This window comes from Ornithorhynchus anatinus, chromosome 1 (genome assembly GCF_004115215.2).
Source record: "Ornithorhynchus anatinus isolate Pmale09 chromosome 1, mOrnAna1.pri.v4, whole genome shotgun sequence".
Taxonomy (NCBI): Eukaryota; Metazoa; Chordata; class Mammalia; order Monotremata; family Ornithorhynchidae; genus Ornithorhynchus; species Ornithorhynchus anatinus.
This window is the reverse complement of record NC_041728.1, coordinates 67,579,905-67,604,437: the sequence shown is the minus strand read 5'-3', so window position 1 is coordinate 67,604,437 and position 24,533 is coordinate 67,579,905. Positions and strand designations below refer to the sequence as shown.

General features: G+C 46.5%; 1 protein-coding gene across 6 annotated transcripts in view; it reads right to left on the bottom strand.

Annotated features, from left to right (window-relative positions):
* MAP4K3 (mitogen-activated protein kinase kinase kinase kinase 3) overlaps positions 1–24,533 on the bottom strand; it is a 194,037-nt gene that overhangs the window by 56,383 nt on the left and 113,121 nt on the right. For all 6 annotated transcript variants that reach the window (XM_029066090.2, XM_029066103.2, XM_029066120.2 and 3 more), the window contains exons 9-13: positions 23,639–23,770; positions 20,402–20,464; positions 20,231–20,312; positions 20,018–20,128; positions 6,698–6,776 (exon numbers count right to left, since the gene is read on the bottom strand). In XM_029066090.2, the coding sequence (XP_028921923.1) occupies positions 6,698–6,776; positions 20,018–20,128; positions 20,231–20,312; positions 20,402–20,464; positions 23,639–23,770 (467 nt within the window). The remainder of the gene's footprint in view (positions 1–6,697; positions 6,777–20,017; positions 20,129–20,230; positions 20,313–20,401; positions 20,465–23,638; positions 23,771–24,533) is intronic.

The window sequence follows — 24,533 nt, the reverse complement described above, 5'->3', positions numbered from 1 at the left end:
GTACTGGTCTAAGCGCTGGGATACAAGGTTATTAGGTTGTCCCCCGTGGGACTCACAGTCTGAATCCCCATTTTACCGATGAGGGAACTGAGGCCCAGAGAATTGAAGTGACTTGCCCAAGGCCACACAGCCGACAAGTGGCGGAGCCGGGATTAGAACCCACGACCCGTGACTCCCAAACCCCGGGCTTTTTCCACTAAGCCACGCTGCTTCTCTACCAAGATAGCAACATTGGGATCGGATGGCCCGAAACGATCACCAGGAGACTGCGCTTCTCGTGCCGGAACCACACAAGTGACTGTAAACCTACCCAAAGGACTACTCTAATTTTCAATAAAAATAGACTACATGACGCTTAAAAATATATTTGAATCATGATTTAAAAACACTAATCAGGAAGCTTTGATGTAGTTTCTCAAAATAATGTGTTCCTGCAGGGTGGGATGATGCAAATATTTACAAATATTCACAACTCAGAAGGAAATCTTGCCAAATAATCTCCCTCAAGGCCTAGAGAGCCTGGGGCTTCCATGGGTTTATCCCCCTCCCCCTTTTTTTTTTGAATATCACCTCCTCCACAGATTCTTAAATCATCAGAGAGGCAACAGTGTGGCTCAGTGGAAAGAGCCCGGGCTCGGGAGTCAGAGGACCTGGGTTCTAGTCCTGACTCTGCCACTTGTCTGCTGTGTGACTTTGGGCAAGCCACTGTACTTCTCTGTGCCTCAGTTACCTCATCTGTAAAATGGAGATTAAGACTGTGAGCCCCATGTAGGACAACCTCATTACTTTGTAACTACCCCAGAGAAGCAGCGTGGCTCAGTGGAAAGAGCACGGGCTTTGGAGTCAGAGGGCACGGGTTCGAATCCCAGCTCGGCCACTTGCCAGCTGTGTGACTTTGGGCAAGTCACTTAACTTCTCGGTGCCTCAGTTACCTCATCTGTAAAATGGGGATTAGGACTGTGAGCCCCACGTGGGACAACCTGATTCCCCTGTGTCTACCCCAGCGCTTAGAACAGTGCTCTGCACATAGTAAGCGCTTCACAAATACCAACATTATTATTACCCCAGCCCTTAGAACACTGCTTGGCACATACTAAGTTAACAAATAACATCACCGTCAGTATTATTACTATTTTTACCAATTTCTAGAACAGTCCGCTCAAACCGTTCCCTTTTTATTTCTGATTTTCTTCCCTTCTAGAATTTATCCTCCTGTCTCTCCTCCTATGCTACCTCCTCCTTCTTGAACCGTGGCTTTATGAAGAGGGAGTCCCACTCAGAGACAATAGGGATGTTATCTTCCTTCTCCAGCAGGGCTTAGTGGAAAGAACACAGGTTTGGGGGTCAGAGGTCGTGGGTTCTAATCCCGACTCCGTCACTTATCAGCTGTGTGACCTTGGGCAAGTCACTTCACTTCCCTGGGCCTCAGTTACCTCATCCCTAAAATGGGGGTTAAGACCGTGAGTCCCACGTGGGACAACCTGATTATCTCGTATCTACCCCAGTGCTCAGAACAGCGCTTGGCACATGGTAAGCGCTTAACAAATACCTTTATTATTATTCTCCTCCATACACTGCCATTAACAAAGGTGTTGTTTCTGGAGTTCTAATTCCTCAGCTTAAATATTCAAACTCTGCATCCCAAAGATTTTAAGAGATGACTACTGGAGAAGCCATGAGGCACAGTGAAAAGAATGTTTAATAATATTAATACTAACAATAATGATTTAATAATAATTCACAACTATTTAATAATAATCAGGAAACCTGGGTTCTGCAACTTGTCCGCTACATGATATCGGGGAAGCCACTTGACTTCTCTAGGCTGACGATATACTTTCTCCCCTCACCCTTAGACCTGGAGCCCTGTGCGACCCAGGAACCGTTCTGACTGAACTGTACCTTATTTATTAATTTATTTATATTAATATCTGTCTCCCCCTCTAGACTGGAAGTTCACTGTGGGCAGGAATGTGCCTGTCTTTATACTGTACTCTCCCAAGCGCTTAGTACAGTGCTTTGCACACAGTAAGTGCTCAATAAATACGACTGAATGAATGAATAGCCCAGTGCTTAGCACAGTTTTTGGTAATAGAAATGATGGTATTTGTTAAGCGTTTACTCTGTGCCATGCACTGTTCTACGCACTGGGGGAGATACGAGGCAATCAGGTTGTCCAACGTGGGGCTCACGGTCTTAATCCCCATTTTACAGAGGAGGCAACTGAGGCACAGAAGCGAAGTGACTTGCCCAGAGTCACACTGCTGACAAGTGGAGGAGGAGCGGGGATCAGAACCCATGACCTCGGACCCCCAAGCCCGGGCTCTTTCCACTGAGCCATGCTGCTTGGTGCTTAACAAATACCACCATCATTAGGATTAGAGAAGCAGCGTGGCTCAGTGGAAAGAGCCTGGGCTTGGGAGCCAGAGGTCATGGGTTCGATTCCTGGCGCTACCACCTGTCAGCTGTGTGACAGTAGGCAAGTCACTTCACTTCTCTGTGCCTCAGTTACCTCATCTGGAAAATGGGGATTAACTGTGAGCCTCACATGGGACAATCTGTTGACCCCGTATCTACCCCAGAGCTTAGAACAGTGCTCGGCACATAGTAAGCGCTTAACAGTTACCAACATTATCATCACCTATGCAGCACAGGTTCGCATTGGGTAGAGTCTGCAATATTTGTCTGGCTCTGGAAGAGCCTCTGGGAATTCCAGAAAACTGGAGGCCCTGTATAGTAAGTGACCTTCTGTGATCTATTCACTAATTTTTTCATCTGTAAAACAGGGATTAAGACTCTGAGCCCCATGTGGGACACGCACCGTGCCCAACCTGATTAGCCTGTATCTACCCCAATAGTACGCGCTTAACAAATACCACTGAAAATAAATAAAAAGCTTCTAAAAAGATTAAGGGAAGTTTGCTTCGTTCATTCAGTCGTATTTATTGAGCGCTTACTGTGCGCAGAGCACTGTGGAGAAGCAGCGTGGTTCTGTGGGAAGAGCCCGGGCTTGGGAGTCAGAGGTCATGGATTCGAATCCCGGCTCTGCCACTTTTCAGCTGTGTGACTGTGGGCAAGTCACTTCACTTCTCTGGGCCTCAGTGACCTCATCTGGAAAATGGGGATGAAGACTGTGAGCCGCATGTGGGACAACCTGACTACCCCGTATCTCCCCCAGCGCTTAGAACAGTGCTCTGCACATAGTAAGCGCTTAACAAATATCGATATTATTATCACTAAGCACTTGGAAAGTATAATTCAGCAACATATAGAGACAATCCCTGCCCACAATAGGCTCAAACCATAAATCCTGTTCCATAACGACATTTAGTGCGCTAAACATACTTCCATTTGAAACATTTACATTTCCAATTTTGATTTTCGCTCTTAAACAAAGGTAACCGTACTCCATCCTGAAAGACGCCGTTCAAATTAATTTACTTCCTATATAATTCCAGGATACAGTTGCTTAATATGAATTATGAAATCAAATTTATGACAATTATGTGTATTTTGGGGCCATTTAAGAGGGAATGAATTTAGACCTTATCCTGAAAAACGGCACCTTTTTACGTTCTTACTGAATTTAGAAAGTTCAAGGATCCATGACAGATGGGCACCACAGAAACAGTTTTGGCTGCAGGGTTGGGAAGCGAAAGAGACACAGCTGGAGAGAAAAAGGACCTCGACTGCCTGGGTCTCATTTCCATCAATCGATCACTGGCATTTACTGAGTGCTTACTAAGTGCAGGGCACTGTACTAAGCGCTTGAGCGAGTGCGAAGTGACAGAAATAACGGGCACGTTCCCTGCCCAGAACCATCTGGGCAGAGAAAGGTCCTGAGGGATGAGGTGGCAACTGAGGGACGTGGAAGACTACGTTATAATGGAGGGAGACCGCTTGGACCTGTCGGACTTGCGACCTGAACCGCCGTCTCCGAAGCTACAGTGGCTCAGTGGAAAGAGCACAGGCTTAGGAGCCAGAGGTCGTGAGTTCTAATCCTGGCTCTGCCACTGAGCAGCTGTGTGACTCTGGGCAAATCGCTCAACTTCTCTGTGCCTCAGTTACCTCATCTGGAAAATGGGGGTTATGACTGTGAGTCCCATGTGGGACACCCTGATTTCCCTGTATCTACCCCAGCGCTTAGAACAGTGCTTGGCACATAGTAAGCGCTTAACAGATACCACCATTATTATTACTCGTTCTATCGCACTTATTGAGCACTTTCTATGCACAGAGCACTGTACTAAGTGCTTGGGAGAGTAATCAAGCAAAAGCTCCTCACTCTTGGCTTCAAAGCTGTCCATCCCGACGCCCTCGTACCTCACCTCCCTTCTCTCTTTCTCCAGGCCAGCCCGCACACTCTGCTCCTCTCCTGCCGCTAAACTCCTCACCGGGCCTCATTCTCGCCTGTCCCGTTGTCGACCCCTGGCCCACGTCCTCCCGCTGTCCTGGAACGCCCTCCCTCCTCACCTCCGCCAAACTAACTCTCTTCCCCCCTTCAAAGCCTTACTGAGGGCTCACCTCCTGCAGGAGGCCTTCCCAGACGGAGCTCCCCTTTTCCTCTGCTCCTCCTTCTGCTCTAACCGCCTCCCAGCCCTCAGCACGTGTATTTAGGTACATATTTATTATTCCATGTATTTTATTTATGACTTGTATATATCTATACTTCTAATTATTTACATTGATGCAACTGATGCTTGGCCACTTGCTCTGTTTTATCTCCCCTGTTCTAGACTGTGAGCCCACTGGGTAGGGATTGTCTCTATCAGTTGCCAAATTGTACTTTCCAAGCGCTTAATACAGGGCTCTGCACGCATTAAGCGCTCAATAAATACGACTGAATACTATACAGCAATAAACAGACAAATTCCCTGAACACGATGAGCTTACAGTCTAGAGACTACGGTCTTTGTTTACTGAAGTTGGGAGAATAACAACAACATCGGACCAAAGGAAAGCTCTAATATGCCACAGTGAAGCACCGGGAAACACTCCATAGCATTTTACATTCTGAGTAGAACCTCCTCGTTTCGCTGCCAATACAGAATTCGGATCTCAAAGTACAAAATTCCGATCTGAAAGCAAGTCTACTTACCAGCAGAAAATACAGCCATCAGTAAATGGCTCCTCAATAAAGAAAAATGTTAAGGCCACTTACTTCTAAAAGCAGAGTCAAACGAAGACCCTTAACTCGAGGGCTAAATAAACCCGTCTCGCACACGCGAGGGCTTCAGGCTCTCACCAGATGAAATCTGACCATCAGAAATACTTTCAGGTTTATTTTCTTTTGTCCTCCAATTTGAAAGGTTTAGATCAAGGTCTGCCAATATGTTCAGGGAGGCACAGGTACTTAGGAGAAAGAGTCACGTTTGAGAGTCTGTGGGCGGCTACAATGACCCAGCAAGCTTCGTGAGCTTTCCAAGTCTACTGTCGGAGTGGAATCGTTTGGATCGCATGCAAAAAACAGAAGGAAGCAAAGGTTGAACCAAAATCAGGCGTTCTAACCTCAGCTGTCACACTCTGGCCATATCAAAATCTCACTCTCCTGATCTGTAACATAGGGATACAAATAATAATGATGATAATCAGAATGATGGTATTTTTCAAGTGAATAATAATAATAATGTTGGTATTTGTTAAGCGCTTACTATGTGCAGAGCACTGTTCTAAGCGCTGGGGTAGACACAGGGGAATCAGGTTGTCCCACGTGGGGCTCACAGTCTAATCCCCATTTTACAGATGAGGTAACTGAGGCACAGAGACGTTAAGTGACTTGCCCACAGTCACACAGCTGACAAGTGGCCGAGCCGGGATTCGAACTCATGGCCTCTGACTCCAAAGCCCGTGCTCTTTCCACTGAGCCACGCTGCTGCTTACTAGGTGTCAAGCACTGTACTATGCGTTGGGGTAGAAACAAGTTCATCAGGGCAAGAGTGAGTTCCAGTTCCTCATGGGGCTCACGGTTTCAACAGGAGGGATGACAGGTGTTGAATCCCTATTTTACAGATGAGGAAACTGAGGCACCAAGAAGTTAAGTGACTTGCCCGAGGTCACTTGTGTATGGCATCATAAGGGGTCTCATGAAACTTAATTAAGATTCCAAAGGATCGACAATAGAGAAATCTTCAAATGTCACTGGTTTTTAAACTGCAGGAATGTCTCTCTTGGGATTTTTCCAAGAGGAGCTTAGGTTGGCCTTGGTAGATGTTTCCAGCGTGATGCTTTTTATGTGGCTGGAAAACACCAAAATGTGTCATCTGAGGAAGGAGGTGAGACAAATATGGAAAAAGCAGAGAAAAACTGCACTCTCCTAATTACTATGGGCTTTGAAAAAAAAGTCGATCAGTGGCATTTATTAAGCACTTACTGAGTGCAGAACACTGTACTAAGTGCTCGGGAAAGTACAACACAATAGAGTTGGTAGACGTGATCCCTGCCTACAATTTGTCTGAAGAAACAAAATTTTAATCTAATTAAATCCCTTTTAGAAAAAGCATTTCTAAGACTAGCTACCATATTTTCAGTAAAGAGAAATAAACATATATTTGATGTTGCTTTCTTCAGTCCCATCACAGATCCAACCTGGGCAAAAACTATGACTACAAGTCATGAACACAAATACACTGCAATGTGAGGAATGAGATTTACTTTTTTCTTTCATTCAAAATGTACATTAATTAGAACGCATACTTACAGTTTATTTCTGAGCGTGTTTTTTCTTCTCTTACATTTCTACTTGTTGAATGAATTCTATGAGGCACAACATCCAGAGGCTAGAAAAGAAAAGCATAATTTAGACAAAGAGCTTTGAGAACTGAAAGTTCCGTTGGTCTGTGAACTTGCTGCATGGAGGGAACCCCCCTTACTAGACGAAAATGGGAAAAAGTTTGCAAATACATAAAAACAAATGTACTATCCCAATTTTTTTTTAAGCAAGATCAGTCACTCTTGTGATTTCTAATCTCTCAAATACCTGAATTCAAAACCTGTAAGATTGCAAAGGAATGGTTATTATAAACATACACAAATCACCTTTAGCGTAGTTTACAGGAAAGAGCCGGGGCTTGGGAGTCAGAGGAGCAGAGTTCTAATTCTAGTTTCGCTACCTGCCTGCTGCGTGACCTTGGGCAAGTCATTTTACTTTCTCTGTACTAGTTTCCTCACCTACAAAATAGAGATTCAATACCTGTTGGCCCGCCTCATTTGGTACAAGGATTGTGCCCAAACTGATTCTCCCGTATCTAACCCGGTGCTTACTTAGTACAGTCCTTGGCCCTTATAAATACCACTTTTATTACTGTTATTTTTTCTACTTAAATAGCAATTTTGACCAATACGGCACTTTAGACAATACCTGAACTTTCGTACCCTTCAAAATATGGGAAAATAGAGTATTCACTTTGCAACTGGTTATTTTCTCTGGAAGAGTAGACAGACAGCGATTTGCAAAAATGGGGTAAAGGAAAAGAGAGGTAAAAATGACCAATACCGAACTTGCTTTTATTTCCTTCTACCAATAATACCCATTGAGCGCTGTCTACGGAGCATTGTACTAAGCGCTTGAGAGAGTATAACAGAATTGGTTGACATATTCCCTGCCCGCAAGGAGCTTACTTCTATCAAGCTTCAACAGCCTATAAAGGTGGTTGGTTAAAAATATATCTCAGGTGGCATTTGGACCGTCTCTAGACTGTAAGATCCCTGTGGGCGAGGAATGTGTCTCCCAACTCTGTTGTACTCCCAAGTGCTTAGTACAGCGCTCGGCACATAGTTAGCGCTCAATAAATACCATTGATGATGATTATTTATCTTTCTATATTAAAGTCTGTCTCGCCCTCCAGACTGTGAGCTCGTTGTGGGAAGGGATGTGTCTGTCTGGCATTATATTTTATTTTCCCAAATGTTTAGTACAGTGCTTGGCAAACAGTAAGCGCTCATTAAATACTACTGAATGAATGATGCGACTGCACTAGGCCTGAAAAAAATCAAAAATGGCAAGGGGTAGGGTCTGGGGCGGCGGTAGGGAACGCACCTGAAGCTGGTTTGCTAAAACCCACAGGCTGAGGAACCGGCCCTAGTCTTTGCAGGATTCTATCACCGCTTTCCCCTCATCGCGCTGAGGGGAGCTGTGCTGTTTTAGTGCTGGTGTGCTGGGTTCCGGGAGTGACCGCCGGTGATATTTTCCCACCGTCTGTCATCGCGGTTGGTTCGTGGATGACAACAGTGAAACCGATCGAGGAGCTCGGTGTGACTCGGGTAGGGTCGGATACCACGACGGCCTAAAACACCTTCAACTCGATATTCTTGTGTTCTTCCGAAGACCATATTGGCTTCTGTGTTTCCAATTTCTAATTCTTTACCAATCTGTGCATTTCATCCCCTTGATCCTATTTATTGCTATTGTTCTTGTCTGTCCGTCTCCCCCGATTAGACCGTAAGCCCGTCAAAGGGCAGGGACTGTCTCTATCTGTTACCGATTTGTAAATTCCAAGCGTTTAGTACAGTGCTCTGCACATAGTAAAGCGCTCAATAATTACTACTGAATGAATGACTGAATTACTGGACGGCACAGGGCTTAGGTAGCGGAATCGGGTGACCGCTTTAAGATCTATGCTGCCGATGAAAACCTCTTGTGGGCGGCGTTTCCTTGTTATGGGTTGGTACGTGTCTTTCTGTGGTTATCTTCGGATTTATAGTCAGACCCTTGCGCTGGGCGGAATCAGCAGAGTTATCACATGACTCTTTTCATGTCTTTTTCTCTGGGTGCTTAAAGAGCCGTCTTCTGCATCTAGTAGATCCTGAACCACCATCTCAAGGACTCCTCAAGCTGCCCCACTGTGTGAAAGAGTTTCCCCGTGGAACTGGAAGCCTATTTTGGCTCCCACTTAATAATAATTATATAATAATAATTATTATTATAATAATGATGATGAATAATAATGATGGTATTTGTTAAGCGCTTACTATGTTCAGAGCACTGTTCTAAGCACTGGGGTAGATATAGGGTCATCAAGTTGTCCCACCTGAGGTTCACAGTCTTCATCCCCATTTTCCAGACGAGGTCAGTGAGGCACAGAGAAGTGAAGTGACTTGCCCACAGTCACACAGCTGACAAGTGGCAGAGCCGGGATTCAAACCCATGACCTCTGACTCCCAAGCCTGGGCTCTTTCCACTGAGCCACGCTGCTCCATTTGAAGGACTCTCGTAGCCTCAAGCACGGGAGCATAGAATAGACTGAACAGGATCTGACCAAGGACATAATCCTGCTTTGGAGAAACAGCATGGCTTAGTGGAAAGAGCCCGGGCTTGGGAGGCAGAGGTCGTGGGTTCTAATCCCGGCTCCGCTGCTTATCAGCTGTGTGATTTTGGGCAAGTCACTTCACTTCTCTGTACCTCAGTTATCTCATCTGTAAAATGAGGATTAAGACTGTGAGTGCCACGTGGGACCACCTGAGTACCTTGACTCTACTGTTCTAAGCACTGGGGGAGATACAGAGTAATCAGGTTGTCCCACGTGAGGCTCGTCAATCCCCAGTTTCCAGATGAGGTAACTGAGGCCCAGAGAAGTGAAGTGACTTGCCCACAGTCACAGAGCTGACAAGTGGCAGAGCCGGGATTCGAACCCATGACCTAAGACTTCCAAGCCCGGGCTCTTTCCACTGAGCCTCGATTAAGAGCCTGAGTCCCATGCGAGACAAGGACTGGGTCCATCCTCGCTAGCCTGTAGCTACCCAGCACTCGGCAAAGTGCTCTGCTCATAGTACGGGCTGAATAAATACGACGGGTCACAGTGTCTGGCACACAGCACGTGCTTAAATACCACAACTGTTATGATTGTCTTTATTTTAAAAAGGTGTATACCAGTGCCTGGTAGCAGTTTGGATGGAGAGGTAGGGACAGAGTCTAGAGATGATGTGAAGGTAGAACTAACGGGATTCGGTGACAGACTGAATATAGGGTTTAATGAGAGCGGTGAGTTGAGGATCACGTCACTGTCATCAATTTGTTGAGCGCTTACCGGTGTGTAAGCGTGGCTCGGTGGAAAGAGCCCGAGCTTGGGAGTCAGAGGTCATGGGTGCGAATCCCCGCTCTGCCACTTGTCAGCTGCATGACGGTGGGCAAGTCACTTCACTTCTCTGTGCCTACCTTACCTCATCTGTAAAATGGGGATGAAGACTGTGAGCCCCACGGGGGACAACCTGATGATCTTGCATCTACCCCAGCGCTCAGAACGGTGCTCTGCACACAGCAGGCGCTTAACAAATACTAACATTATTATTAGTAATAATCCCCATTTTACAGATTAGGCCACTGAGGCACAGAGAAGTTATCAAATCACTGTTCCAAGTGAAGTTGGCAGACATAATCCTGGCCCACGAGGAGCTTCTGGTCTACAGGACGTGGGCTTGGGAGACAGAGAGTAGTGCCTGACACTCACGCGAAAGATAAAGAGTAGTAAGCACATGAATCTTTTAGCTCTCATCAGCTTCGAGGATGAAGAGGGGGTTTAAATGAGGTCGTACTGCAGGACGATCAAACTCCGCCATGGGGCTTAACAGCCTTTTCTCAAGGGCCTCTTTCATTCTCTCCTTTTTCAATTCATTCACCGGCATTTACGGAGCGTTTGCCGCGTGCAAGGCACTCTACTAAGCTCTTGAGAGAGTACAATATAACAATAAACGGACACATTCCCTGCCCGCAACGAGTTTACAGTGGGCTGCTCCTTGGATTATTTTTACCCTCCGTATCTTTTGGAGACACCGAGAGAGTTTCCACTTCCAGGCAGAAGTTTTAAATCTTCACGTTCAGACAACCAATGCAATTTAGCAGTGGGTGGTATTTATGTGCAAGTCAACCTCTGACCGAGTATTTTTAAGATTAATAACTGAACCGCTTGGCAATCTGTCACACCTGTATGGCTCGTATTTATTGCACCTGCCTGTATACATTATTTTACTGCATGCTCTCCAGCAGGTATATTTTTCAGACTTCTTTCATTTACCCCTCTTATATGGGACTATGACCTGATAGTTTTCTTGAATAAGAAACATTTCAGTTCTTGCACTATATTTTTCAGACTTCTTTCATTTACCCCTCTTATATGGAACTATAAGCTGATAGTTTTCTTGAATAAGAAACGTTTCAGTTTTTGCACTATATTTTTCAGACTTCTTTTACTCCTCTTATATGGGAATGTAACCTGATAGTTTTCTTGAATAAGAAACGTTTCAGTTCTTGCACTATATTTTTCAGACTTCTTTCATTTACCCCTCTTATTTGGGACTATAACTTCATAGTTTCCTGGAATAAGAAACATTTCAGTTCTTGCACTATATTTTTCAGACTTCTTTCATTTACCCCTCTTATTTGGGACTATAACTTCATAGTTTTCTGGAATAAGAAACATTTCAGTTCTTGCACACGATTTTTCAGACTTCTTTCATTCACCCCAGTTATGTGGGAGTGGAACTTGATAGTTTTCTTGAATAAGAAAGATTTCAGTTCTTACAAAAAAAAGTTAGGAAATATTACCGATAGCGTTCTCTCCCATAAACTTTCTCAAGACCTTCAAAAGCGTTGCATCGCTTCTAAAGCTAAACCGGGTAACTGCCATCTGCAAATGGAGCTCTAACTCCAGTTTTCAACAACAATAAATGAGAGTAATTGTTCAACCATATAACGAAGGAGGGTGCGATAAGCTACAGTAAATAACCGAAACAGTGTCTAGAGTACATTCCTTGTGGGTAGAGAACGTGCCTATCAACTCTATTCTGTTGTACTCATTCAATCGTATTTATTGAGCGCTTACTGTGTGCAGAGCACTGTACTAAACGCTTGGGAAGTACAGTTCAGCCACTAACAGAGACAATCCCAGCCCACAACGGGCTCGCAGGCCTCAGTTTAGTGCTCTACATACGTTAAAGCATTCAGAAAACACCACTGAATGATGGCTTGATAATTTTCACGTCAGCCTCACCCTCTAGACTATAAATTCTTTGTGAGTAAGCAACTCTGTTTCCTGGTGCCCTCCCAAGTGCTTAGTTTAGTGCTCTGCACACAGTATGCGCTCAATAAATACCACTGATCGATTGATTAATCACTAACAGGCACAGACTAAATTTGAAAACTTTTAGACTAAGATGACCGAGGTGAGAAATAACACAGGTTGGACCAATAATGTAGGTGATTGGAAAGGCAGCTAACGTACTCTCCCGAATGCTCAGTACAGTGCTCGTCAAACAGTAAGCACTCGGTAAATACCGCCGGTTGACCGACTGACTACTGATAGGGACGGGCTAAAATTAGAATACTTACAGATTACAGTTCAATCGTATTTACTGAGCGCTTACTGCCTGCGGAGCACTCTACTGAGCGCTCGATGACTAAGGCAAGAAACTGCAAGCCCGGCACGCAGGTGCCGGCGATCGGCCCAGCAGCTAAAGGAACGACGTGATGTAGAAGAGGTTTGGCTCAGTTTCGGTTGGCACAGTGCCGACTCATCGGGAAAGGGCTCCGAGAAGGAAGTTTTTCTCCGATAAGAAGTCATAAAGCTTTCCTGGGTGATGATAGGGAGCAAGGGAGGAAGCGGGTAAATAAGGAAGTCTCTCTTGTGTGATAGCAAGGGACATAGGGAGGGGAAGAGGGAGGAAAAGACAAAAGAACAAGGATCTAGGCAATAGTCATTCGACGGCATTTATTGAGCGCTTACTGTGTGCAGAGCACTAGATTCCACCCAGGTCAAAGAGCTCTGGAAGTCGTCTGCCAGAAGAGGAGGAAAAAAGCCTTTGCGGGAAGCGAAGTTATTTTATGCAAGGTAGCAGATGTATTTTTTGTGCTCAGCCATGATTATTGCCTGCTGCAATTCTATGCACTGAAAGAAGAAAATGGTCAGTGCGCTATTAAAAAGGAAACTTAATTTTCTGAGCAACCAAAGAAGCAGCCAGGTGAGGACTCTGAGAACGGAGTCACACCGTTTGCTTCTTAATTCGCTTTGAGTTCCCCTTCAGCAAGTAGATGCAATCAAGGGCTGAGAGTTGAGCTACCTTCTGATAATTATGGTGATTATTAAGCGCTTATTCAATAGTATTTATTGAGTGCTTACTATGTGCAGAGCACTGTACTGAGCGCTTGGAACGAACAAGTCGGCAACAGATAGAGACGGTCCCTGCCTTTTGACGGGCTTACGGTCTAATCGGCTTACGATGTGTCAAGAGCTGTTCTACATGTTAATCACGTCAGACACGGCCCCCGTCCCGCAGAAGGCTCGCAATCTAAGGAGGTGGAGGAGCAGGCACTGGACCCCCATTTTATAGATGAGGAAACTGAGGCACAGAAAAATGAAGTAACTTGCCCAAGGTCACACAACAGACAAATGGCAGAGTCGGGATCAGAACCCGGGTTCTCTGACTCCCAGGCCTGGGTTCTTTGCACTAGGCCACGTTGCTTCCCCAGGACAATCCACTACAGGTCTCCAGTTTCTCATCTGCATCCTGCTTCCCAAATATCCAGATGGAAAACCATGAAAACCTATTACACAGGTGTTTGTTGCTACTCACGAGTCACTCGGGTCTAATTTCTATCCTGGGGAGGAGCTGGGAGAGGTTATGCAGCTAAAAATAGCCAGCGCAGAGTTTCATTCATTTATTCAATAGTATTTATTGAGCGCTTACTATGTGCAGAGAACCGTACTAAGCGCTTGGAACGGACAAGTCGGCAACAGATAGAGACGATCCCTGCCCGTTGACGGGCTCGCGGTCTAATCGGGGAGTTTGGATAATACACGCTTGATTCACTCTGTTCTCCTCTGACATGGGAGTTACGTTCCCGATGAAATCCACGTAAAGGAAAACCTTTTCTTTTTTATGGTAGTTGCTGAGCGCTTGCATGTGCCAAATCCCGGTCTGAGCGCTGGGGTCGATACGAGCGAATTACGTCAGACAGTCCCTATCCCGCGTGGGGCTCCCAGTCTAAGTAGCGTGGCTCGGTGGAAAGAGCCCGGGCTTGGGAGTCAGAGGTAATGGGTTCGAATCCCGGCTCTGCCACTTGGCAGCTGGGTGACTGTGGGCAAGTCACTTCACTGGGCCTCAGTTACCTCATCTGTCAAATGGGGATTAACTGTGAGCCCCACGTGGGACGACCTGTTTACCCTGTATCTCCCCCAGCGCTTAGAACAGTGCTCTGCACATAGTAAGCGCTTAACAAATACCAACATCATTATTAAGTAGGAGAGAGAACAAGAGGACAGAGGCACAGATTAGTAAAGTGACTTGCCCATTTGGCAGAGTCGGAATTAGAACCCAAGTCCTCTGACTCCCCAGCCTGGGCTCTTTCCACTGAGCCACACTGCTTCTCAAAATGTACAGTTATGACATAGCCCTGGTAGTGCCGACTGAAAAATAATAATAATGATGGTATTTAAGTGCTTACTATGTGCCAAGCACTGTTCTAAGCCCTGAGGGGAATACAAGGTAATCAGGTTGTCCCACGTGGGACTCACAGACTTCATCCCCATTTTTCAGATGAGGGAAGTGAGGCACAGAGAAGGTATGTGACTTGCCCAAAGTCACACAGCTGACAAGTGGCAAAGCTGGGATTCGAACCCATGACCTCTGATTCCCAAGCCCATACTCTTTCCACTGAGCCACAGAGAGTTCTACCCCCATTAAGTGCTCAGTGAATTCCAGTAAGTGACTGGTTTCTGCAGCAGGAATCCCCTTCTTCACCAGAGGCCCGAGTTTCTCATTTGAGGGCCCCGGTTATGGAGCAAACAGAATATTTAAGGAACTCTAGCAATACTGAAAAAAAACTTGGAGGGACCGATACTGGGGGGAGCAGTGTGGCTCGGTGGAAAGAGCCCGGGCTTGGGAGTCAGAGGTCATGGGTTCGAATCCCGGCTCTGCCACTTTTCAGCTGTGTGATTGTGGGCAAGTCACTTCACTTCTCTGTGCCTCACTTCCCTCATCTGTAAAATGGGGATTAACTGTGAGCCTCACGTGGGACAACCTGATGACCCTGTATCTCCCCCAGCGCTTAGAACAGTGCTCCGCACATAGTAAGCGCTTAACAAACGACAACATTATTATATTCTGTGTCAGCGTGTGGCCCGCTACATTACTGTAGAGAAGCAGTGTGACTTAGTGGGTGGAGCACGCGGCTAGGAGTCAGAAGGACCTGGGTCCTAATCCTGGCTCTGCCACATGTCTGCTGTGTGACCCTGGGCAAGTCACTTTACTGCTCTGTGCCTCTGTTCTCCCTCCTACTCAGACCGAGAGCCCCATGCGGGATAAGGACTGTGCCTGACATAATTCACTTCTATCTGCCCCGGTGCTTAAAACAGGATTTTGCTTCACCCCACTGGGCCTCAGTTATCCCATCTAGAAAATGGGGATTAAGACCGAGCCCTTATATGGTATAGGTTCTGTGCCCAACCCAGTTACCTTGTATTTACCATAGCGGTTAGTACAATGCATAGCACATAGTAAGCACTTAACAAATACCACAATTATCATTATTTTATAACCGCCTTACTTTAGTATCAAAATAGCTTTGCAGATTACTTAACATTGGTTGACTGTGGGAAAATCCCTCCTACGTGTTTGTTTGAGTGGCATTCTACAGTGTTCCGCGTTCGCAAGACCACATATCAAAAACGTCTGTAATGCGAGCTGGCTGGAGAACCAAAAAAACCCCCCAAAACACAAAGAAAGAGCGGTGTGGAGGTCCAAAGAAAGGAAGAAAAGGGGAAAAGAGAGGAGAAATTATATACTTTGGGCAATAAAGTCAATTTCTCCCCTTAGCTTATCAAACCCCTTCGGCATTTTACCGTTTTTTTGACACTGGGCTGAATTTGCTTCCAGGCCGTATTTGAGACGCTTTATTTCATGAAACTACAATTTCAGGCTACAAGAGATCCCATTTTCACACAGAGGGATATTTGGGAAAGCCTGCAAATTTGAAAGAACAATCTCCTGCAATTTGTTTCCCCGCTGCGAGCGTGCTCTGCTGGGCTAACAGAGAACTGAGAGCACTAATGGGCGGCCTTCAGACAGGCGGGTGGGCGCCCGGCAATCACGCCCAAAGGCCCATTAAAACCGACCACCCACACATTTCAGTATCTCCGGATCACGACCGTCACTAAATTCCGTACGTGATTTATGAATCAAATCCTTCCATTCTGCCCGACTGAAGCTTCCAAAATTCAGACACCATCCAGACATTTCCTCTGCTGCGATTCAGATGCAAGTCTGCTTTGATTGCCCTCATTTTTCTTATTGCTGTTTTGCTTAAAAGGATAAAGACTACATCGGAACATCTCTAAAATTGCTTAATTGCATGGGGATATAGCTTGGTTGCTATTTCTAAAAGCAGAAGAACTTTAAATAAATTGTTTAGCTCTTTGAAGGTTTTTAAAGACCCGCCTCTACTCCCTCGCCATCCACCTCTCCCTTGCCCCTACAGTACGGCGTAAACTTTCGATCCGGATTCAGATTTTCCTCAACGCTTATTTATCCGTTATTTTCTACGACGCCTATGCCTAACCAACAGATTTGGACTTTTTCAAGTTCTGGTCCGCTGCAACGCTCAGTACCCCCGTGCAGAACAAAACCGATCGATCGACGGCATTCATCCAGCACTTCCTGTGCGCGGAGCACTGAGCTAAATGCTCGGGAGAGGAAGCTACAAAGGAGCTTACGGTCTAAAGGGGGAAACGGAAATCCACGTCAGTCGATCACGGGTATCTGTCGAGCGCCTACCGCGTGTCGAGCACTGTGCTGAGCGCTTGGGGGAGTACGACGTAGAGTTGGAATAAAAACACATTGGATTCTAAACATCTTCCGCTGGGTTGGGAGAAACATCTGGGGGAATGGGATCACCATCTAGCCTGTCCTCTCTCCCGAGATTCCCCAATTCCGATTCTCTGTTTTTAGAGACTGAGAAGCCCAGCAGAGCCAGGTTTCTCACACTCAGGCCTCTCTCTCACACACCTCCCTGCCGCTTTTCGTCCAAGCTCCCCTGCGTGACCTCCCACTCCAACAAGAAATCAAGCAGCGGTATCTACTGAGCCTTTGCGGTGTGCGCAACATTGTCCGAAGCACTTGGGACACTGCAAAAGAAGAGATTTGGTAGACACGCTCCCTGCCCACGAGGAGCTTACGGTCTAGAGGGGGAGATAGACGTAAATATAAAGAAATAAATGACGGAGGTGAATGTAAGAAGGGCTGAGGGTGAGTGTGAAGGGCTCACACTCTTTCCCCCATTTTATAGATGAGGTAATTGAGGTCCAGAAAAATGAAGGGACTTGTCCAAGGTCACAGAGCAGACGTTTGAGGGAGCCGGGATTAGAACCCAGGTCCTTCTGACTTGCAGACTGTTCTCTATCCGTTTTAAGCTTAAATATAAAGAATAAATGACGGAGGTGAATGTAAGAAGGGCTGAGGGAGGGGTGGAAAAAAGGGAGCAAATCCAAGGTCCAGGGTGACGCAGAAGGGAGAGGGAGAAGAGGAAATGAAGGCTCAGTCGGGGAAGGCCTCCCCCTCTCTCCAAGATTTCCCCTGGGGCTTCCCTTCTTCTCTACCTCCCATCACTTTTACGGGTTTTCAGGTTAGTGAGAACATCAGGACGAGGGCAATACTGAGCCCCACGGGCAGGGATACGGCACGGTCACTTCCTTGCTTCCAAATAAAGTGTACAAATAACTTAAAAGTGGCTTCTACTACTTTTCAGGCCTTATTACGGCGTTCTAATCGGTGAAATAAATTATTTCTACAAAACAGGAAAACTCGGTTATTCAAAATATCCACACACTCCTACCATCCTTGATGTCATGCATTTGTAATTTAGTTTCTCCTACATTTCCGGTTTCAGGAATAATTATGGGACTTGATACTTATGGTACTTAAGCACTTACTATGTGCCAAGCACTGTTCTAAGCACTGGGGTAGATAGAAGTTGATCAGAGGGGACACAGTCCCTCTCCCACATGGGGCTCACACTCTTTCCCCCATTTTATAGATGAGGTAATTGTGGTCCAGAAAAATGAAGGGACTCACAGATGTGTGAGGGGCCAGGATTAGAACCCAGGTCTTTCTGACTTGCAGACTTGTGCTCTATCCGTTTTAAGCAATCTCTTCCCTCCCCGTCCACCGGAAAACCAAAACGTTCACAGACTCAGTTGCATGAGGCCCACGGGTAAGCACTGATGGACACTAAAACAGTTCTAGCTTCCTCTCTGGAATCTCAGAATTACCATTTTCTGAAGTGGAAAACTTTACAAAATAGCTTTGTTGTTTGTGATTCATACACATTTCCAAAGCTCATGGACCCAGTGCGCTAGATCCAAGACAGATGAGGAAACGGCGTGGCCTAGTTTGTGGATAGAGCCCAGGCCTGGGAATCAGAAGGACTTGAGTTCTAATCCCAGACCCTTTATATGTCTGCTGCGTGACCCTGGGCAAGTCATGGCTCAGTGGAAAGAGCCCGGGCTTGGGAGTCAGAGGTCATGGGTTCGAATCCCGACTCCGCCGCTTGTCAGCTGTGTGACTGGGCAAGTCACTTAACTTCTCGGTGCCTCAGTTCCCTCATCTGTAAAATGGGGATCAAGACTGTGAGCCTCATGTGGGACGACCTGATTACCCTGTGTCTACCCCAGCGCTCAGAACAGTGCTCTGCACATAGTAAGCGCTTAACAAATACCAACATTATTAATTCACTTCTCTGGACCTCAGTTCCCTCATGTGTAAAGTGGGGATTAAGAGCGTGAGCCCCTTGGGAAGCAGCATGGCGCAGTGGATAGAGCACGGGCCTGGGAGTCAGAAGGTCATGGGTTCTACTCCTGTCTCTGCCACTTGTCCACTGTATGACCTTGGGCAAGTCACTTTGCTTCTCTGTGCCTTGGTTACTTCATCTGTAAAATGGGGATCGCGACTGCGAGCCCCATGGGGGACAGGGACTGTGTCCAACCTGATTACCTTGTATCTACCCAGCGCTTAGAACAGAGCTTGACACACTGTAAGTGCTTTAAAAGTCCAACAATAATACAGCTGCTGACACATAATAAGCACCAAATATCTTTTTTTCCCCTCCAAAAAGTGGTGGAGGTGCAGGAGAAGGACATCTGCGGGGTCCCGGAAGTAGAATTTCCCTCCCAACTTAGATCATCTCCTTAGTTTAAGGCACCGACACTCTCCTGTTCGCCCCTAGATCGACCTCTCCGGCATTGAGGTCTAAACCACTGCCTCTCCCAGTAAAGAGTAAGCAGAAGGTAGAGGGAGGAAGGGAAACCCACATTATTTCCAAACCGAACAGAGATCCTCTAGTTCTTGTTTTTCTTGGAAATGACTCAATTTCTATTTTTAAAAGACTCTGTCCCTTGAATCTTGTTTTTATTGGGAATTTTTCAATTTCTATTTTTAAAAGACCCTGACCCTTGACCATGCTCGAGCGACTAGAATACGTCACGGGAGAGTATTCGTTAATAAACACCTAGGATGATTCCATTCGGCGAAGTCAAATAAAGGGGTGAACAGTTTTAACTTCACCGATCGTCTACCCGAGGTGATAACTCCATATCCAATAACTTACAACTTGTTTTGATGTTCTTGACATCTGCAATTCCCCGGCCCAGTGGAAAGAGCTTGGGCCTGGGAGCCAGAGCACCTGGGTTTTAATTCCGGCTCTGCCACTGGTCTGCTGTGGGGCCTTGGACAAATCCTTAACATCTCTGTGCTTCTGTTTCCTCGCCTGTAAAATGGGGATCCAATACCTGTTTTTCTCTCGACAGACTGCGAGCCCCACGGGGCACAGATTAACTGGTACCCCATTTCTTGGTATGGTGCCTGGCACATAATAAGTGCTTAATAAATACCACGATTATCATCATTACAATTTACAAAGGCACTCCAAGTACGATACCCATCTTACCAATAATAGGACCGAGATTTATTGGTCACACTGACACTTACAGATGCAAAGAGTTACATGCTCTGCTTTATTTCTGAAGAAAAATATTATTACCTCAGGATCGTCGTCATCAAAATCGTGGTACGTGGAGTGATCTGGATTATTCACTTTGTCCAAGAGTTCGATAGCCAAAGATCGAGTTAAAGGCTGGGTGACAAAAGGGTGCTATGGAAAGCAAAGCAGGAGGAAAAGTATATTAATATTTTACTTTCTTACTTTTCAACCTCAGAAAAGTATACCCATCAACACCGCCAACAAAAATCACACCTGTAGTAACTTTTCCGCGGTGGGTCTTTTCTTAGGGTTTTTGGTAAGTGCCATTTTCACAAAATGGTGAAAGCTATTCGACCTACAAAATTAAAAAATGAATATCAGCATTTACAATTTACATTTCAGGAGGGATATGCCCAAACTCACGTAGGTGACGAAAACACTTACCATTTCATTTTGTCTTTTAGCTTGGGTGGTTGAAAGTTGCTTTTTGTCATTAAAAACAGTGCTCTGAAAAGGAATAACAATTCCATGGTATTTTTTTTTTTAAGTTCACGTTCAATGAACCCTCTTAGAGATTCCACTCACTGGGATAAAAGGTGGAAATGGGCAACGAAATGTTAGGAGGTGAGGATGCGGCAGGGCTAGGGAAAGAGGCTAACAGATAGCAGATCATATTTATTGAGCGTTTACTGTGTGCAGAGCATTGTACAGGGTGCTTGGGAGAGTACAATATAGCAGACACATTCCCTGCTCACGGATTTATAGTCTAGAGGAGGAGAGAGACATTAATTTAAATAAATAAATGACAGATATGTACATAAGTGCCCTGGGGCTGGGAGGTGGGGGACGAATAAAGGGAGCAAGTCAGGGTGACCCGAACGGGAGCTGAGGAAAAGAGGGCTTAGTCAGGGAAGGCTTCCTGGAGGAAACGTGCCTTCAGAGGGGTGGAGAGTAACTGTTGGACATGAAGAGGGAGGGCGTTCCAGGCCAGAGGCAGGACGTGGACGAGGGGCCGTCGACGAGACGGAAGAGATGGAGGTACCTTCTCACTGTCCGTCGAGATCGAGGTACACTAGTGGAGCGGAGTGTGTGGGCTGGGTTGTAGTAGGAGAGCCGTGAGGTGAGGCAGGAGGGGGCAAGGTGATTGACTGCTTTAAAGCCAAGAATGAGGAGTTTCTGTTGGACGCGGAGGTGGATGGCATCCCTTGAAGGGAAGAGGAGGATGGGCTAAACAGCAGGCATCACCAGTAGGTGATAGTGGGCAAGGACCACGTCCTCTGTTCCCTCTGTGGCCTCCTTCCTAACACCCGGGGTACAGTGTTCCACACGTAGAAGGCGTTCAATAAATATCGCCTTCTGTTGCACCATGTTGGTCATTCATTCATTTAATAGTATTTATTGAGCGCTCGCTTTGTGCAGAGCACCGTACTAAGCGCTTGGAATGTACAATTCGGCAACAGCTAGAGACGATCCCTGCCCAATGACGGGCTCACAGTCTTTCGCTACACGTTTTGGCCAGAATATTCTCAGAGGATCAGGGTACATTTCTAACAGCGTCATCTCGTGGAAGGAGCACGGCCCCGGGAGTCGAAGGACGTGGGTTCTAATCCCAGCCCCGCCACATGTCTGCCCTGTGCCCTTGGGCAAGTCACTTCACTGGGCCTCAGTCTCCTCATCTGTAAAAAGGGGATCAAATCCTACCCAGACTGAGAGCCCCACGTGGGACGAAAACTGTGTCCCAACTGATAACCTTGAATCCCCCCCCTACACTCTTAGAACAGAGCTTAGTACAGTGGTCTGCACATAGTAAGCGTTCAATAAATAACGGCTCGATGAACAGCGCTCGGCACATATTAAGCGCTTAGCAGTAATAATTACGGTATTCGGTAAGCACTTACTATGAGCCAAGTACTGTTCTGAGCGCTGGAGTAGATACAAGGTAATCAAGTTGGACACAGTCCCTGCGCCACATGGAGATCCCAGTCTCAATCCCCATTTTACAGACGAGGCAACTGAGGCCCAGAAGTGAAGTGACTCGCCCGAGGTCACACAGCAGACTAGCGGCGGAGTCCGGGTGAGAACCCACGACCTCTGACTCCCAAGCCCGGGGCTCTTGCCAGTAGGCCATGCTGCTTCACTAGGCCACGTTTAACAAATCCCTTGTACTTCAACATGAGTCTGTGACTGAGGAAGGGATTTATGCACATCTATATATATGCGTCATCAAGACTTCTGTAATGAGGGGTGTTGCAAGAACACAACCCGTACTGATGAATCAGTCGGTTGTATTTATTGAGTGTTTACTGTGTGCAGAGGCTTGCACTAAGCGCTTGGGAGAGTAAAATATAACAGGCAAATTCTCTGCCCGCAACCAGCTTCCAGGCTAGAGGGACGGGGTGACTTGGCTGAGTAATAATAACAATTATAATAATACTGTTAGCCCATCAGTGGGCAGGGATTGTCTCTATCTGTTGCCGAATTGTCCATTCCAAGCGCTTAGTAGAGTGCTCTGCACATAGTAAGCGCTCACTAAATAATACTGAATGAATAATGTTGGGATTTGTTAAGCGCTTACTATGTGCCAAGCACTTTTCTAAGTACTGGGGTAGATACAAGGTGATCAGGTTGTCCCACTTAGGACTCACAGTCTTCCTTCCCATTTTACGGATGAGGGAACTGAGGCACAGAGAAGTTCAGTGACTTGACTAAGGTCACACAGCTGACAAGCGGCAGAGCTGGGATCAGAGCCCATGACCTCTGACCTCTTTCCACTGAGCCCCGCTGCTTCTCGAGTGAGCTATCATCTCCAACAAGAGCACTTCGGGGTTCTGCTCTTCCAGAACCGTTCACCACGGCATCAGCCCCGCACTGGGGCCGGCTGCATCTCGACATCCGGAAAGCAGAAACGACCCGTTTTGCACCGTTAAATCTACTTTTAAGTCTCCCACTCATAAAGCGGCATGGCTCGGTGGAAAGAGCCCGGGCTTGGGAGTCAGAGGACGTGGGTTCTGATCCCGGCTCGGCCACTTGTCAGCTGTGTGACTCTGGGCAAGTCACTTCACTTCTCTGGGCCTCAGTTCCCTCATCTGTAAAATGGGGATTAAGACAGTGAGCCCCACGGGGGACATCCTAATAACCTTGTATCTATCCCAGCACTTAGAACAGTGCTTGGCACATAGTAAGCGCTTAACAAATAACAGTATTATTATTATTATTATTATATAGCAGGTAGGAAATTTCCCCTGTGGAGTTTAGTGCTCAAACACCACGGACAACTAGTCACTCGGCCAACCGTATTTACTGAGCGCTTTCTGGGTGCAGAGCGGGGTGCTAAGCGGTTGGGTGAGTAAAAAGACAACAATAAAACAGACACGTTCCCTGCCCGCAGCGAGCTGACAGCCTAGGTTACAGTGAGCTCGTTGTGGGCAGAGAACGGGCCTGATGTTATATCGTACTCTCCCAAGCGCTTAGTACAGCGCTTTGCACACAGTAAGTACTCATTCACAGGCAAATGACGAGGATGCCGCCGAAGGAGAAGATTCTGAAAAGTCTTTGACCCGCAGCTTTCGCGCCCCTTTCTACAAAACTCTCATTTAAACGTGCCAGAGAAACCTGGCGTACACCAGTTTCCTCTGACGCTCGGGCAGAACGATCCTCCCGTCGCCTAACGGCCGGACTCACCTCATCGGGTGCAGGTCAAACATGGGCGGCTGCAGCTCGGCCAGCTCGATGGCCGTTATGCCCACGGCCCACAGGTCACAGAGTTGGTTGTATCCGCCTTTCCTCTCCACGGCAGCCACTTCTGGGGCCATCCTTAAGGGTGTCGGAAAACCGAAATGCACTTTAGTTTTCCCCAAACTCATTCATTCAATAGTATTTATTGAGCGCTTACTACGTGCAGAGCACTGTACTAAGCGCTTGGAATGGACAAATCGGTAACAGATAGAGACGGCCCCTGCCCTTTGACGGGCTTACGGTCTAGTCTAAACTCATCTGATACAGGGATTTTCAAGTGGGAAATCCTCACTTAAGCGGGCCTGTCCAAAATCATTCTCTTCTCCTAGGTCACTCGGGTGGGGTTTGGTACGACGAGGTTTATCCGCCCATCGCTTCCTGAGCTGCCCGGTCCAGATGCGATGATTGACCTTGATCTCTAGTGACAGCTCACCTCTACACTCGATTTTAGATTGGGGCTATTACTATTAGTTTGCCACAGATGCTCCTCTACCTTCCCCTCCCCTCAGCACTGTGCTCGTCCGCTCAACTGTATATATTTTTTATTACCCTATTTATTTTGTTAATGAGATGTACATCCCCTTGATTCTATTTATTACTATTGTTTTAATGAGATGTACATCCCCTTTTATTTATTGCTACTGTTCTTGTCTGTCCATCTCCCCCGATTAGACCGTAAGCCCGTCAATGGGCAGGGATTGTCTCGATCTGTTGCCGATTTGTACATTCCAAGCGCTCAGTACGGTGTTCTGCACATAGTAAGCGCTCAATAGATACTATTGAATGAATGAATGAATCTGTTGCCGATTTGTACATTCCAAGCGCTCAGTACAGTGCTCTG